Source organism: Hypanus sabinus, chromosome 8, assembly GCF_030144855.1.
Source record: "Hypanus sabinus isolate sHypSab1 chromosome 8, sHypSab1.hap1, whole genome shotgun sequence".
NCBI classification, from domain to species: Eukaryota; Metazoa; Chordata; class Chondrichthyes; order Myliobatiformes; family Dasyatidae; genus Hypanus; species Hypanus sabinus.
Genome location: NC_082713.1, coordinates 168,066,539 through 168,083,022, shown reverse-complemented (window position 1 = coordinate 168,083,022; position 16,484 = coordinate 168,066,539). Strand labels below are relative to the sequence as shown.

General features: G+C 40.8%; 1 protein-coding gene across 1 annotated transcript in view; it reads left to right on the top strand.

Moving 5' to 3' along the window:
* Positions 1 to 16,484, top strand: part of LOC132398695 (protein kinase C-binding protein NELL2-like) — a 305,511-nt gene that overhangs the window by 70,685 nt on the left and 218,342 nt on the right. The window contains exons 7-10 of the mRNA XM_059978482.1: positions 470 to 552; positions 4,046 to 4,174; positions 8,950 to 9,052; positions 16,094 to 16,185. Of these exons, the coding sequence (XP_059834465.1) occupies positions 470 to 552; positions 4,046 to 4,174; positions 8,950 to 9,052; positions 16,094 to 16,185 (407 nt within the window). The remainder of the gene's footprint in view (positions 1 to 469; positions 553 to 4,045; positions 4,175 to 8,949; positions 9,053 to 16,093; positions 16,186 to 16,484) is intronic.

Genomic DNA, 16,484 nt, shown 5'->3' with positions numbered 1-16,484 from the left:
ATCAAGAGGTTATCAGAATGAAAGGCAGCAGTGCTTTTAAGCAGGCAGTCATGAGTAATCCATTAGTCAGATAGATTTTTAAAGCTAGGAAGGTTTTCAAGTTATAAAGCTTCTTTCAGTAAAATGCCCTTGAACGTTTCAGAATAAATACTGTATTTCATAATCTTGTGGTTGGGAGATTTCAGTAATTTAAAGCATCTTAAAATTAGATACACTGAGAATTGGAAAATGGAGTGAATGTATGATTTTTGAAAGACTATAACATAGTTTGAATAAGATTTGATAATCATTTGCTGGTCGACTAAAGATTCCCAGCTAAAATTTAACCTTTCTCCTTCAACAGTTGAAACAGCATTTCAATTATTTATGATTCCCACATTACCATTTCTCTGAGGATTTCATATTTTTTTCTTCTCTAATTTCTGAATTTTGCTTTCATGTTTTAAGTACTTCACTTCTCTCATTTCAGCTTGTCCAACGTGCAATGACTTCCATGGACTTGTGCAGAAGATTATGGAGCTCCAAGATATTTTAGCCAAAACCTCAGCAAAAGTAAGTCTTTAATAATGGTGAAAATTATTAATTTCTGCAATCTTTGGTAAAATATTATTTATAATACTTCCTCGGAGAGTTTCTAGGTACCCTAAAGAATTTCACGCTTCTATGCAAGGATTCCCATGTTAAATGAAATGAATTGTAAGGATTTTTTTTCATGATTTTGGTTGAGGAAAAATATTAGCTAAGATGTTGGGGGATACCTTGGTCCACTATTAATTAATTTGAAGATTAATGTAATGACATGAACTCTGCAATAGTTTTAACAAAAACATATTCTGTGTTTTGTTCAAAAACCATTATAATTTAATGAAACAACAAACACATTTTGGGTATTATATGATATCATGATGAACATCTTCCTTTGGTTTACAACCTCTTGTGCAAAAAGATTAAATTATCTTCCTTGGTAAAATGCTATTATATTACAAATCATTTACAGCAAATTATAATGTTTCTGTAGAGTCTGTCTTACCTTTCCATATTGTCTAAGCCAATCCTTATCTCTTGGCAGGAATGAGAAATAATCACTTCTCATTTAATAAGCTTGACAAAAGTTAGGCTCCCCAAGCTTCAATAAAAATGGATTTATCATTTTAATCAACTTGGGAATTATAAGATTAAATAGAACTGAGCTGCAACAACTGTGAGGACCGGTTTGGGAATGATGCCTGCTGAGGAAGTCCAGGAGTCCTGCCACCCTGGCCATTTCCTTTCCCTTCTACCTTCTTGAAAGCCTGAACAGTCAGACTCGAGTAGTTTCATCCCCACTGCAGTCAGACTTCTGAACTAATCACCTCTTTTACACCCCCTTCCCAGTGCTGCTGCCCCCTTCTCAGCCTCTTTATTCTATCTCTCTTAGTTATTTTGTTACTATCATATCACCTCTTCCTTTTGTACTATTTCAGATTACACTACTGTCCTTGCACCATTCTATTTGTTTATGCTCTGTGTTTTATTACCATATACATTGTTCACTATTGAGCACATCTACATGAAACGCTCTCATAGGAAAGCACCTCACCACCCAGGCTGTGCTCTCTTCTCGCTGCTGCTATCAGGCAGAAGGTACGAGAGTCTCAGGACTCGCACCACCAGGGTCAAGAACAGTTAATACCTTCAACCATCAGGCTCTTGCACAACAGGGGATAACTACACTCACTTGCCCATCATTGAAAGGTTCCCACAGTCTATGATCTCACCCTAAGAACTCTTTATCTCATTTTCTCATATTCTTGTTATTTATTGCTATTTATTTATATTTGCTATTGTTGTCTCCTGCACTCTGGCATTGATCCTGTTGTAGTTACTGTTCTATCGATTTGCTGAGTCTGCCCACAGGAAAATGAATCTCAGGCTTGTATATGGTGACACATATGTACTCTGATAATGAATTTACTTTAACTTTCTCTGTAAGCTTCACACAAGCAAGGAATTTCATTCCACCCTGGTACAGTATATAGAAACATGGAAAATCTACGGCACAATACAGGCCCTTCGGCCCACAAAGTTGTGCCAGATATGTTCCTACCTTAGAAATTACTAGACTTACCCATAGCCCTCTATTTTTCAAAGCTCCATGTACCTATCCAAAAGTCTCTTAAAAGACCCTATCGTATTTGCCGCCACCACTGTTGCTGGCAGCCCATTCCACGCACTCACCTCTCTGAGTAAAAAACTGACCCCTGACATCTCCTCTGTACCTGCTCCCCAGCATCTTAAACCTGTGTCCTCTTGTGGCAACCATTTCAGCCCTGGGAAAAAGCTTCTGACTATCCACACGATCAATGCCTCTCATCATCTTATACACCTTTATCAGGTCACCCCTCATCCTCCGTCGTTCCAAGGAAAAAAGGCCGAGTTCACTCAACCTAATCTCATAAGGCATGCTCCCCAATCCAGGCAACATCCTTGTAAATCTCCTCTGCACTCTTTCTATGGTTTCCACATCCATCCTGTAGTGAAGTGACCAGAACTGAGCACAGTACTCCAAGTGGGGTCTGACCAGGGTCCTATATAGCTGCAACATTACCTCTCAGCTCCTAAGTTCAATATATGACAATAAAGTGATGTGTTCTGTTCTGGTCTGACCCGATCGTGTGATCAGCTGCTCATTAAGCAAAGTGTGTGAAAGAGACTTCAGACTGCTCTGCAATGGAATTCTTACTGCCTTGTTTCAATATTCTAAATCTAATCCATACCACCCATCATGGCAGATGAGGTCAATAGAAAACAGGCATTATAAAAGAAAGATGTCTTTACAGAAGATATGCAACATGGGAAATAGCTTCCTTCATAGAACAGTACTGGCCTTTGGTCACTCCAAGGTCAATCTAACACTTCCCCCCGGAACATTGTTTTCCATTTTTCTATCATCCATGTACTTTTCTAAGAATCTCATCAATGCCCCTAGTGTGTCTGCCTCCACCGCCACCCCTGGCAGGGCATTGCACTCAGCCACCACTCCCTGTGTTTAAAAAAACTACCTCTGAATTCATCCCGATACTTTTCTCTCATGAATCAGAACCAGGTTTATTATCTCCGGCATGTGACGTGAAATTTGTTAACTTAGCAGTTCAATGCATTACATAATCTAGCAGAGAAAAAAATAATAATAAATGAACAAGTAAATCAATTACAAATATTGAACAGATTTTTTAAAAAGTGCAAAAACAGAAATACTGTTTTTAAAAAATAAAGTAAACTAGTGTCCAAAGATTCAATGTCCATTTAGGAATCAGATGGCAGAGGGGAAGAAGCTGTTCCTGAATTGCTGAGTGTGAGCTTTCGGGCTTCTGTACCTCCTACCTGATGGTAACAGTGAGAAAAGGGCATGCCCTGGGTGCTGGAGGATGCTGCCTTTATGAGACACCGCTCCCTAAAGATGTCCTAATAAAGTATAGCCGCTGTCTTGCCTTCTTTATAACTACATTGATATGTTGGGACCAGATTAGATCCTCAGAGATCTTGACACCCAGGAACTTGAAACTGCTCACTCTGTCCACTTCTGATCCCTCTTTTAGGATTGGTATGTGTTCCTTTGTCTTACCCTTCCTGACTTTAAAATTATGCCCTCTCATGTTAGCCATTGACGCCCTAGGAAAAAGATGCTGGCTGTCCACTCAATCTATGCCTCTTATCATCTTGTACACCCCTATCAAGTCACCTCACATCCTCCTTCACTCCAAAGAGAAACACCCTAGTTTGCTCAATCTTTCCTCATAAGACTGCTCCCTAATCCAGGCAGCATCCCGGTAAATCTCCTCTGCACACTCTCTAAAGCTTCCACATCCTTCCTAGAATGAGGTGATCAGAACAGAACACAATATTTTAAGTGTGGTCAAACCGGGTTTTATAGAGCTGCAACATTACCCTGTGGCTGTTGAACTCAATCCCCTGGCTAACGAGGTCAACACACCATGCTTAATTATTAATTTGAAGGACAAAAGTGATGAAACATCACAATGACTGCATGTAAATCCATACATAGTTGTCGTATGCTGAGAAGAAGATGAACAGCTTGGATCAGTGTTACTGTGAGAAGAGCTGCAAAGTGAAGGACAGAATCTACAGGGAATCCGTGTATTGGACAGATGGCTGTAAGAACTGCACTTGCAAGGTACCTCTCAACTCTGTCTCTCCTACCAATTCCTGCTCTGTGTTGTGTTTTCCATTGTCCATCATTGCAAAAATTACTGTGTTAGACATAAGGAGTTGGACAGGGACTGTTGAACGGGGTTTGTTAAGGGGGGAAATTCTCCATTCTCCACAGGGATAAATTCCCATAAGTCACAACAGTTGCCTTTTACAGAGTACCTTTGATTTTGAAAATATTCTGGATATTTCATATGAAGGAGTAATGAGAGGGGATAAGGTGGGTGAGGCTGAGAGACAGAAGAATAAAGGAATGGGACAATGAAATAAAAACAGAAAATGTTTGATGGCAGGCAACAACTGTGGTCAGGGAAACAGTTAACGTTTCAGGTTAATTGGGATGCAAGGTCTGTTAATCACTGTATTAATGCCACCCGTCAGCTGAGTATTTCTGGCACTTTCTGCTTTTGTGGCATTATTTAACCCTTCATTGTAGGGCAGAGATGATTTAATGAAATTTCTGGTCCCAATGAAGTAAGCCATTGTTGCATATTTAATATTTCAATAATATTTGAGTAATTGTGTCTATGTATATGTGTGTGTGTTGATAAAGCATTCTAGTTTGTTTAAATAATTTATCAGTGGTTATATGTATAAATTTGTGAATTGCATGTGCAATCACACTACCACATGATACATGAATGCTCTGCTTAAATCAAACATGAAATTAGACTCACATTTTGGACCCCAATGTCTTCTTTTGAATTGGTTTGTGTTCTGTAACTTCAAAACATTAACAGCCTTGACACACGATAGCTCCAGTAGTATGACTAAAGAATACAAGGAGAAGATAGGAGACTGAAGAAATGGTGGGAGAGGACAATCATACAGTTGGATAGTAGAATTTGTTGGCCATTCATGATCTCATTCCAAGCGTCAATGTTACTGACCAGGTATGGGAGCCTAATAGAGGATGAGTCAGCAGCTATCGATGCACAGCAGGAGAGTATGCTATCTGTTCTTTGAATCTAATGCTTAAGGACAATTTATGGGAAGCTTGTTCAAAGATATAAGAGAAAGCAGCATAAGAACAGGAGTAGATCTGCTGTAATATTCATCAAAAGATGAGCGTTACTGTGGGAGGAGTGATAATGTTGATCATCTCTCTAAATGCCATGATTTCTTTCTGATCTTTGCTTTAAATGAACTGAACAATGGAACTTCCCAGAAAGAATTCCAGAAATCCATCACCCACGCATTGATATGCATTGAGAGAAGTTCCTCCATTCAGAGCTTCCCCTTATTCTGAGGTAGTTTCCCCCCTCCCCCCCCACCCAGTTATAGACTCCTTGGTGTGAGGAAACGTGACACACCATGAGCCATTGTCAAATATGATTTTTCAAACAAGGGCTTTAATCTACTTAAGTCTGCTTCTGACTGTACCATTAAGCAGAATTGGTCTGTTTAAGCCCAATAGGAACTAATGCAGAGGTAGGTTAAAACCCTTAAGTCAGCAAGCAATACAAATTCTGCTTACTAGATCCAGCTGTTTAATCCTGTACTGTGTACTATCAGCCATCCACCATTTCCAAACGCTCCATGTGGTCAGAGAGACTTATACTGAAGTTAGACTTCGTAATTTAGTTAGAGGGTGCAGCCAGGACAATTTTGTGCAATTTTACCCTCACATTTAATACTGCTGAGAGTAGCAGTACCAGAAATCTCACAACGCATGGAAACTACATAGATAAACAAAACTATTCTCCTTGTGAGCAAAAATTAAACTTTACTTGTAACAGTTAAACACCTGTCTCTGAATAATATGGAAATAATCATTTAATACCATAAGGATAACTGTGATGAAAATTTGGACAGACAAGCAGGAACAAAGATACAGAAGGATCTAAAGCATTTTAGGTCACATGTCAAAACCAGTGATAATTTTTAACAAACCTAGAGTTGAAAAAGGATCTAGACTCAGGTCAGTGGGTGCTTACAAGATACTCTGTGAAATTGGAGCAGTGTATATCAGCCAGATGAGATGTATGGAGGAATTCCACACATGGAGATGTATTCAGAGAAATCAGCAGGAGCAGAACACTGCATTCGCAATGGCTGCAGGATTGACTTCAACCACACAAAGCTACTGTGCTGCACCAATGGCATTTAGGACCACCTGGTAAAGGAAGCCATTGAAGTAAAACTAAAGGAAAAGAATTTTAACAAAGTAAGAGCAGGAATTTGATGGTAAACCAGGTGAGAGGGTGGAAACCTGATTGGATGAAGACTAACCAATCAAGAGGGACAGACTATGGGGGTGTAAACACTGCTGGACTAGACGTGCCAGGCATCTTCCCTGAAGATGGCAGAGCTTGTCATCGAAACGTCGGTTATAATTGATACCTGCACCCACCAAGAAGCCCTAGAAGAGATTATTCATGTCTAGAGTTCCATTCCTTTGAATCTGGTACAAGAGAAGCAATTGCCACCAATGTCGGGGCATGGTAGTGTAGTGGTTAGTGCAACTGTTTTACAGTGACACCAATCACTGATTGGGGGTTCAATTCCTTGTACGCTGCCTCCAGCGCAATCCTTGGACTGTGTTGGTCATTGACACAAAACGACACATTTCACTGTATGCTTTGATGGCTCGATGTACATGTGACAAATACAGCTAATCTCTTACTCACACTAATCTGTTTACTGAGATTCCACCAAAATCATTGTCAAAGATTGATATCCTTCAACATCAATGAATATAATCTCGTAGACCCATAGGGAGATACAGCATGGCAAGAGGCCCTTTGAGTCATCTCAGCCACACTAACTAAGTTACAATCCTGAACTCGTCCTACCTGTTTCTGTTTGCCTCCTGTCCTCTTCCTATCCATGTACTGTACCAATCAAAATGTATTTGAATGTTGTAATTGTACCCTAGCCTGCAGGTCACTCTTGGGCAAGATGTAGCAACTGCTTAGCCCCCGATCAGGGTCACGTGAATCCACGGGAGCAGGTGGTGGATGGTCGTATGAGCAGCTGGTACATAACACAAGTCCTGGTTATGTGACAACTGATGCCAGGCAGACAATCTCTGAAGAGTATTGATAATGGCTGGGGTCACCCGTCTTGTAAAGACACTGCCCAGAAGAAGGCAATGGCAAATCACTTCTGAAGAAAATTTGCCAAAAACAATCATGGTCATGGAAAGACTATGGTTGCTCAAGGCTTACAACACAGCACATAATGATGATGATGAGTTATATCCACTTCTACTTTTCCTTGGGCAGCTGATTGCATATGCTCACCTCTGTGTGAAAAAATTTCCCCTCAGGCCCCCTTTCCATCATTCCCCTCTCACCTTAAACCTATGCTTCCTAGTTTTAGACTCTCCACTATTCTGGAAAAAATACTGCAAAGTCACACCTCATCTGCACACACACCAAGTAAAATATCTCAGTTTATCTAACCTCTCCTTTCAATGCCAGCAACATCCTTTCCTAGCTTAATGACGTCATTGTTTGTCTTTGAAATTGCTTAAAAGATGCAAAAAACAGAGGGTATAAAGCTCGAGGGAAAATTTCTGGTGAGAAGTTTCAACTCATTCTAACCACATTTAGCACATTCTTTTGATGGCATGAATATCAGTTTCTCCTTCTGGTAAAGAAATCCAGCCCCCCCCCCCCCCACTCCACCTTCACTGTTCCCCACTCTGACCATTTACCTCTTCTCACCTGTCTATTTCTCTCCTCCTTCCCTTTCTCCTATGATTCCCTCTCCTCTCAGATCCCTTCTTCTTTGTCCTTTGACCTTTCCCACCCACCTGGCTTCACCTATCAGCTTCTAGCGAGCCTCCTCCCCCTCCCCCATCTTTTTATTCTGGCATCTTCCCCCTTTTTTTCTCAACCCTGAAGTAGGGCCTCAGCCTGAAACATCAGCTATCTATTCATTTCTATAGACACTGCTGAGTTCCTCCAGCATTTCTTATGTACTGCTTTGGAATTAAATAAATTTTTAAATATCATGAAACTAAAGGCGATGGAGAACTAGCACAGAGGATGAGGTGAAGCCTGGGGCAGATCAGACAAGAGGTGACAATGTAGGCTTGAGGGACCTAGATAGCTTCTCCTTCTCCTCTGTTTGTGTATTCTTATCAAGCATGGGCGGCCTACTGTACACCAAGTAGTCTAGCTTTCTTACGGGTCCTATAAACCAGGATCACTCCTGATCTCTGATGCTGTCTGTTTGGAGTTTGTGTATCCTACCTGGTCAACCTTTATACCCCTGTTTTCATCTCCCTCACAACCCAAAGGCGTGCTGGTTGTTAGGTAGTGAGCTACTGCAAATTTTATTTGTAATGTAGTAGATGGCTGGCGAGAGGATTAGTGAGGTGTTAGTGGATATGAGTGAGTGAGAATAAGTTACTAGGACAATAAGAATAGGCAGGACAAAGCTTTTGACCTGTGAGCTTGCACAGTTGACGGCTTGAATATCATCCTTCAGTCACACAAATAGCATGCATTGTAACACAGTAATTTTGCAGTACAAAACAAAACCATTTCCTATCTCATTTAAAACGAGAAAGACTTCTATGAACTAGTTGAAAAGTCTGTAAATTAGATTACAGAATTGTTTATATATTTTTGTTGAAATATCATCAGTTCTTTGGAGTTTGACATGCAAGAGATTTACAGGAAGCTTTCTCTATATCAATCAGCCATAAGTTATTTTAGTGGTTAATAATTCAGCAATGTTGGCAGCTAACACAAACAGTCTTAAAATAACATTGTGTTATTTTCCCAGAATGGAACAGTACGGTGTAAGAGGCTGAGCTGCCCCCCTGAGAATTGTCCTCCGGGTAAAGCTCCTGTCTACGTGGAAGGCAAATGCTGTAAGGAATGTCAACGTGAGTATCTTACAACGTTATCAACATTTAAGTGCTGTTAGGTGTCCATTCATTACTTCTTGAAGTGTTGTGAACTTCCTCAAAACAATTTTATTTCAAAAACGTTAATCTTGGTTTTAGTCGCAATGTCAGAACATGGAAAGGCTCAGAAACCTTGGAGTCTGGTTTTCCATATCAACAGGCACAAGTTGCTGCAGGAACTCAGCAGGTCAGCTAGCACCTACGGGAATGAATAAAGACTCGTTCAAAATTTTCATGTGCAGGTGCTTGTAGAGAGTGTAAATCTTTTCTGCTGTTCACAAGTTCCTTCTCGACTGGCATAGTTTTCTGTTTTTTTGTTCATCATGACTACTTTGACAGGTCGCATTACTGAACTCTCAATGCTGAATAATAATTCCCATTCTTTGGGATTAATTTATTTATCTTTTGAGATAGAGTGCAGAGTAGACCGTTCCAGCTCCTCGAGCCGCCCTGCCCTACAAACCCCAGATTTAATCCTACCCTCATCCTGGGAGAAGTGACAATGTTCCCACTGCTGCCTGTAAGGAGTCTGTACCTTTCCCCCTTGACGACATGAGTTCCCTCCAGGTGCTCTGGTTTCCTCCCACAGTCCAAAGAGGTCATTGCTCATTGTAAATTGTCCCCCTGATTAGGCTAGGATTAAATTGATGGATTGCTGGGAGGCATGGTTTGAAGGACCAGAAAAGCTTATTCTGCCCTCCATCTCAACAAATAAATAAATGAATAAAGAAATTTAGCCTACCAACCGATATGTCTTGGGACTGTGGAAGGATAGAGGACACCCAGAGGGAACCCACATGGTCATGGGGAGATCGTACAAGCTCATTGCAGTCAGCAGTGGGAATCTGTCACACTAAACTACTTGTGTACCCCACATGAACTCAATGCTTCAGGATGACACCCTATTAGAGCACTGAGCAGATGCTGACTTTGCAAGGGGAGGAAATGGATAGACCACCTGCACCACAGACTCCGCGTGTTTCCACCTCAGCATTCTGGTCGAGATTCCCCATATATCACCTGACCACCCTTTGTATCATACGTGACTTTTTGGCTGATTGTCCAAACGCTAATCTAAAGAATCTAGCCAGCAAGTTATGAACACAAGGGGTTCTGCACATTGCAAACACGAAAAAATCTGCAGATGCTGGAACTCCAAAGTGAAACATGCAAAATGCAGGAGGAGTCGTGGAAAAGAGTAACAGTCGGCATTCCGGGCCAAGACCTTTCTTCAGCACTGAGAGGGAAGAGGGGAGATACCAGAATAAAAAGATAAGGAGGGGAAAGAGGCTAGCTGTAAATAGGTGAAGCCAGATCTGCAAATGCTGGCAATTCAGAATAATACACACAAAATGCTGGAGGAGCTCAGCAGCTCAGGCAGCATCTACGAGAAGAATAAACAGTTGACATTCCCAGCTGAAGCCCGAAACTGATGAAGGGTCTCAGCTCAAAACTTCGATTTGTTTTATTCCTCTCCATAGATCCTGCCAGACCTGTTGAGTTCCTCCATTTTGTGTGGTTTTCAGGCAGAAGATTGCAGCCAAGAACACAATGTAATTGAGAACCCAGTGCCAACTGATTTCCACCAAATCGCTGAAGCTAGCCCACCAGCTGTTGGTTTTAAAGGGCTGAGGAACATTAAGAAAAAAAACTCTCTGGGGCAAGTAAGAAGAGCAGGCGTACTTGTTTTTTCAGACAGTCTTTTTGCAGATTCCATGGTAACTTGGCAGAGTACACTGTCCATTTGTGCAAAACCTTCCTAATTTCTGTCTGACTGTAATCAAAAGAAAAAGGATAGTAAGGGATAAAATTGCTCCTCTTGAAGATCAGAGTGGTTGGCTATGTATGGAACCAAAAGAAATGGGAGAGATATTAAATGGGTTTTTTGCATCTGTATTTACTAAGGAAACTGGAATGAAGTCTATGGAAACAAGGCAAACAAGTAGGGAGGTCATGGAACTGATACAGATTAAAGAGGAGGAGGTGCTTGCTGTCTTGAGGCAAATCAGAGTAGGACCTGACAAGGTATTCCCTCGGACCTTGAAGGAGACTAGTGTTGAAATTGCAGGGGCCCTGGTAAAAATATTTAAAATGTCGATATCCACGGGTCAGGTGCCGGAGGATTGGAGGATAGCTCATGTAGTTCCGTTGTTTAAAAAAGGCTCAAAAAGTAAGCTGGGAAATTATAAGCCGGTAAGTTTGACATCAGTAGTAGATAAATTATTGGAATGAATACTAAGAGATAGGATCTACAAGTATTTGGATAGACAGGGACTAATTAGAAACAGTCAGCATGGCTTTGTGCGTGGTAGGTCATGTTTAACCAATCTATTAGAGTTTTTCAAGGAAGTTACCAGGAAACTGGATGAAGGGAAGGCAGTGGATGTTGTCTACATGGACTTCAGTAAGGCCTTTGACAATGTCCTGCATGGGAAGTTAGTTAGGACGATTCACTCGCTAGGTATACATGGAGAGGTAGTAAATTGGATTAGACATTGGCTCAATGGAAGAAGCCAGAGAGTGGTAGTGGAGGATTGCTACTCTGAGTGGAGGCCTGTGACTAGTGGTGTGCTACCGGGATCAGTGCTGGGTCCATTGTTATTTGTCATCTATATCAATGATCTGGATGATAGTGTGGCAAATTGGATCAGCAAATTTGCTGATGATACAAAGATTGGAGATGTAGTGAGAAAGGTTTTTAAAGCTTGCAGAGGGATTTGGACCAGTTGGAGGAATGGGCTGAAAAATGGCAGATGGAGTTTAATGTGGACAAGTGTGAGGTATTGCACTTCGGAAGGTCAAACCAAGGTAGAAAATACAAGGTAAATGGTAGGACACTGAGGAGTGCAGTAGAACAGAGGGATCTGGAGGTACAGATACATAGTTCCCTAAAAGTGGTGTCACAAATAGATAGGGTTGTAAAGAGAGCTTTTGGTACATTGGCCTTTATAAATCAAAGTATTGAGTATAAGAGTTGGAATGTAATGGTGAGGTTGTATAAGACATTGGTGAGACCGAATTTGGAGTTTTGTGTGCAGTTTTGGTCACCTAATTACAGGAAGGATATTAATAAGGTTGAAAGAGAGCAGAGAAGGTTTACAAGGATGTTGCCGGGACTTGAGAAACTGAGTTACAGAGAAAGGTTGAATAGATTAGGACTTTATTCCCTGGAGCGTAGGAGAATGAGGAGTGATTTGATAGAGGTGTATAAAATTATGATGGGTATAGATAGAGTGAATGCAAGCAGGCTTTTTCCACTGAGGCCAGGGGAGAAAAAAAACAGAGGTTAAGGGTGAAGGGCGAAAAGTCTAAAGGGAACATGGGGGGGGGGGGGTTCTTCACACAGAGAGTGGTGGGAGTGTGGAATGACCTGCCAGATGAAGTGGTGAATGCGGGCTCACTTTTGACATTTAAGAAAAACTTGGACAGGTATATGGATGAGAGGGGTTTGGAGGAATATGGCCCAGGTGCAGGTCAGTAGGACTAGGCAGAAAAATGGTTCAGCACAGCCAAGAAGGGCCAAAAGGTCTGTTTCTGTGCTGTAATGTTCTATGGCTCTATGGAGAAGTCCAGTGCAGAGATTCTTGTAAGGGTCAGTGATTCGGGCCACTAGCTACGAGTTGCCCAGGTTCCCAGTCTGGGTTCCATGGACCCTTTGATTAATGGTATTGGTTCATAGGATAAAAAAGGCACTAATATATTGCTAAAGCAGCAAAAATGAAAAGTCACCCACCACCTCCCAAACCATTTTATTTTAAAAACAGGGATTTACACCGCCATCAACTGGACAAATCAGGAATAACATGCATGGTGTTGCTTTAGGGAATTGAAACACCATCCGCTCAAGTAGTAATACTCAGCAATCTTTACATGCTGAAAAGTTCACATTTTCAGCCTTGCAAGTCCCACAAAGATATCTCAACCCAACAACCAAACCAAACCCTAACCCAACAACCAGAAAGCAAATAATAATGATAAAAGACTGAGGAGTTAAACTATTCTCGGTTTCCAATCAAACATCAAAACTTATACAGTCGGTTATCCACAAACTAAATAATTAATCGGGGACTTGAAGTCAAGTGTCAAAATTAGGGGGCATCATTTCTCAAATAATGATAATGAGTTTAAGAAGCTGTAGTTGTGAAGTGCTCGAGGCTCTCTGATCTTTCAGAAAGGTACTTACATGTAGGAACTCCCTGGGTATTGAATGCCTGACTCGCGTACAGTCTGAAAATACTGTGATCATTTTGGAGACCAGCACATGGATATGGCAGCTGTTGTGGATTGCAGACTCGGCTCTTGATCACATTTCTGAGTTGCAAACTTTTTGGGTTATGAACACTTCACAGGAACAGCACCTATCTTAACCTGAGGATGAGCTTTATATAATGCAGGCTGTCACTTTATCCTACTGCTGAAGCTCTCATTCGAAAACAACTTCGGTGACACATCTATAACCATTCCACCCTTCAGGACATTAATTTATGTATGTTTCTATCTGATTAACCACTTTCAGCTTTTATCTTGAAATGAGTAGTTTCGGATCTGTATTAGGTCACTTCCTGTGCATTCAGGAATAGTAAGTGGGAGAGCACATTGGCTGGCAGAAGGACAGAGGTTTATGTTAGGAGCTAAAGCAGTTTCTATCTAAAGCCATCCTGTTGTTTCTCCAGGAGTTTTTTCACTCCTTATTCACTATGTCATGCCTCTGAATAAAATCAGGGAGCTAGGATGCCCCTCACATTTGCTATTTTTTATACCTGGTGTGTTTGAAACTGGAAACCAGAGCTGTGACGCACAAGGCAACCAACGGGAAGAGCTACTACGGATTTAAAATGAACCAATCGATAGCTGACCTGATGGAAACGGCTTTTGACCAGCAAATAAGCCACACCCCACGTGACAGTCCAATAGAGATGGAATATTGCATGGGCTTTGTTTTGCAAGGAAAATGAGCCTTGAGACTCAGAAGCCTACAATAACTTTCATGATTAGTGTTTTACTGATGTGGTAGGAGGAAAAGTGGATGGTGGAAATTCACATACATGATATAAAGGTAGGGGAAGAAAGTAATTAATGCACTGGCAGATACTCTTTCTAGCTTACACTGGATGTCTCAGAGGTGTCCACAATGATTTATCCCGAGACTATGTGGTCAATTTTCACCCACATTACTCCAGAGGAAGAGCTGTTTAGGAAAGGACACCATCCCAGAAGAAATCATTGTATCATGACGTGAGCCTGATGCCTAGTCAAATGTCTAGAGTGATGAGAGGTGATCATTATGGAAGATTCAAAGTTCATGTATTATTGATGTATATAGTTAACAACCGTGAGATTCATCTTTCCACAGACATCCACGAAACAAAGACAGACAGACATACTTTATTGATCCCGAGGGAAATTGAAAAGAAACACCATAGAACCCGTTCAGGAAAACATTAAATGCCCAACGTGCAAAAAAAAGGACAAATTGTGCAAATGGCAAAAAGAAAGCGAAAAAATCCCCATGGAATATGAGATATCAAACAACAGTGAAGCAGCCTGGGAATGCTCAGTTCAGTTTGTTTTAGCACTGTGTCATTCTTTGACTGCGGGCCGCAGAGCCCAACCGCCCCAATCAAAATCACACAAAATTGCAACCAGTACCAAGAAACGTATCGTAACATAAACTTCAGAGTCCAATCCATAAACCATGCTAATTAAACCTTGCCTAAGACCCAAGCTTCCAGCAGCAGTGAGCATGAGGGAATGCAGGCATCTTCCTCCGGTACCTTATTCTGGAAGAAAAATTGTTTTCAATTGCTGAAATCTCCTCGAGCCTTGTGTGATTTGAAAATGTAGTAATATAATGTTTCTGTCATAAAAAGGATATTTTATTCCATTTTCAGTACATGTTTGTACAGGTCACATGGGCCAATCACTAGAACTTCTTGCGAGATCTGAATTCCATTTGGGCGTGCAGTGATTGAATGGTACTGTCACGCAGCACAATGAATCCACATAAATACCCAGTACATAAACCACAGAACCGTTGCCATAAGCTTTTAAACGGATTACTTACTGTTGTGTTTAATAATTAGATATCGTACAAAGAAATTTTCCAAATTTAAAGCAGAAAGCTTGTCTTGACACTGCGTAGAACAAAGTTGGTGACAGTCTGCTTTTTGAATTGTCCAGTACAATGGATTTTTACTAAGGTCATGAAGCTATGTTTACTATATAGATGTAGATAGTAGCTACTGCCTGCTCTGCCACTGGCATTTAGGGCAGCAATGAAGGTTCTCCATCTCTGTCTGTCCTTGGCCATCTTCTCTATTGTACCCCAGGTGTGGTTCAGGGTCCTCATTTCTACTTGTACGGGGATCTGATGAAGTGTTACCTGATGATGGAGTTGGCCTCTCTTTTCATCACTATATAGGTGTGAATGAGAATAAAAAGACTGAAGATGCAGAAAATCTGAAACAAAATCCTGGTTAAAGTAGGCCAGGACAAATTTCCAAAAAAGTTAACTTTGCTTCTTTATCCATAACCGCTGCTTGACCTCATAATCTTTCCAGTGTTCCCTCTCTTCTTTTGTTTACTGTACATGGAGATAAATTGCCTTGATGTGTCCTTCAACAAAATGGTAGAATGTGAGGTTTTCAATGACTGTAGGCAATTCTGCCTTTGCATTTGAAAGCTGAGTGATGTTCTCAAAGTTTGAATATGTAGAAATAAGCTGTATTTTGTTCAAAGAGTCATTTTAATTTCAGTTTTAAAACACAATGTATTATAAAGTTTCACTATGCCAAAACTATTCAGCTCAGTCAAGTTTTGATCCCTTGGACAAGATGATAGACTGAGTCAGCATCTTCAGATGGAGAAGTAAATGTTAAAATCAACATTTGTAAAGTACTGGATGTTAGCTTTATATCACATTATATTCTTGTAATATTCATTTTTGTTATTCAGAAATAAGGTTTGCTTCATTGATCATTCAAGGGATTAAAATATTAAACATTGTGTTTTTGTTATTAGCTGTATGTGTCCTTGGCAACAAATTTTACTACAATGGACAAAGGATGGCAGAATGGAAAGCAGCAGGAGAGTGCTATCTATTGGAGTGCAAGGTAGGAACTGCTTTCATGTCCATACATGCCCATATTTTTCTGAGAGTCAAATCTGAACTTTCTTCTATTTGAAAATTCTTTCCCTTACTTTGTTTTTGGGAAAAGGCTGCCTCTGACAAGGGACACTTTTATTTTTCGTCCCTTGTTTTACAAAAGCAATGTGGGTCAGGCATTGGTCAGACCACATTTGAAGTGCTGTGAGCTGCTTTGGGCAACCTATCTAACAAAGGATGTGCTGACATTGGAGAGGGGAGGGTCCAGATGAAGTTAGAAAGATTGATCCTGAGAATGAAAGGCAT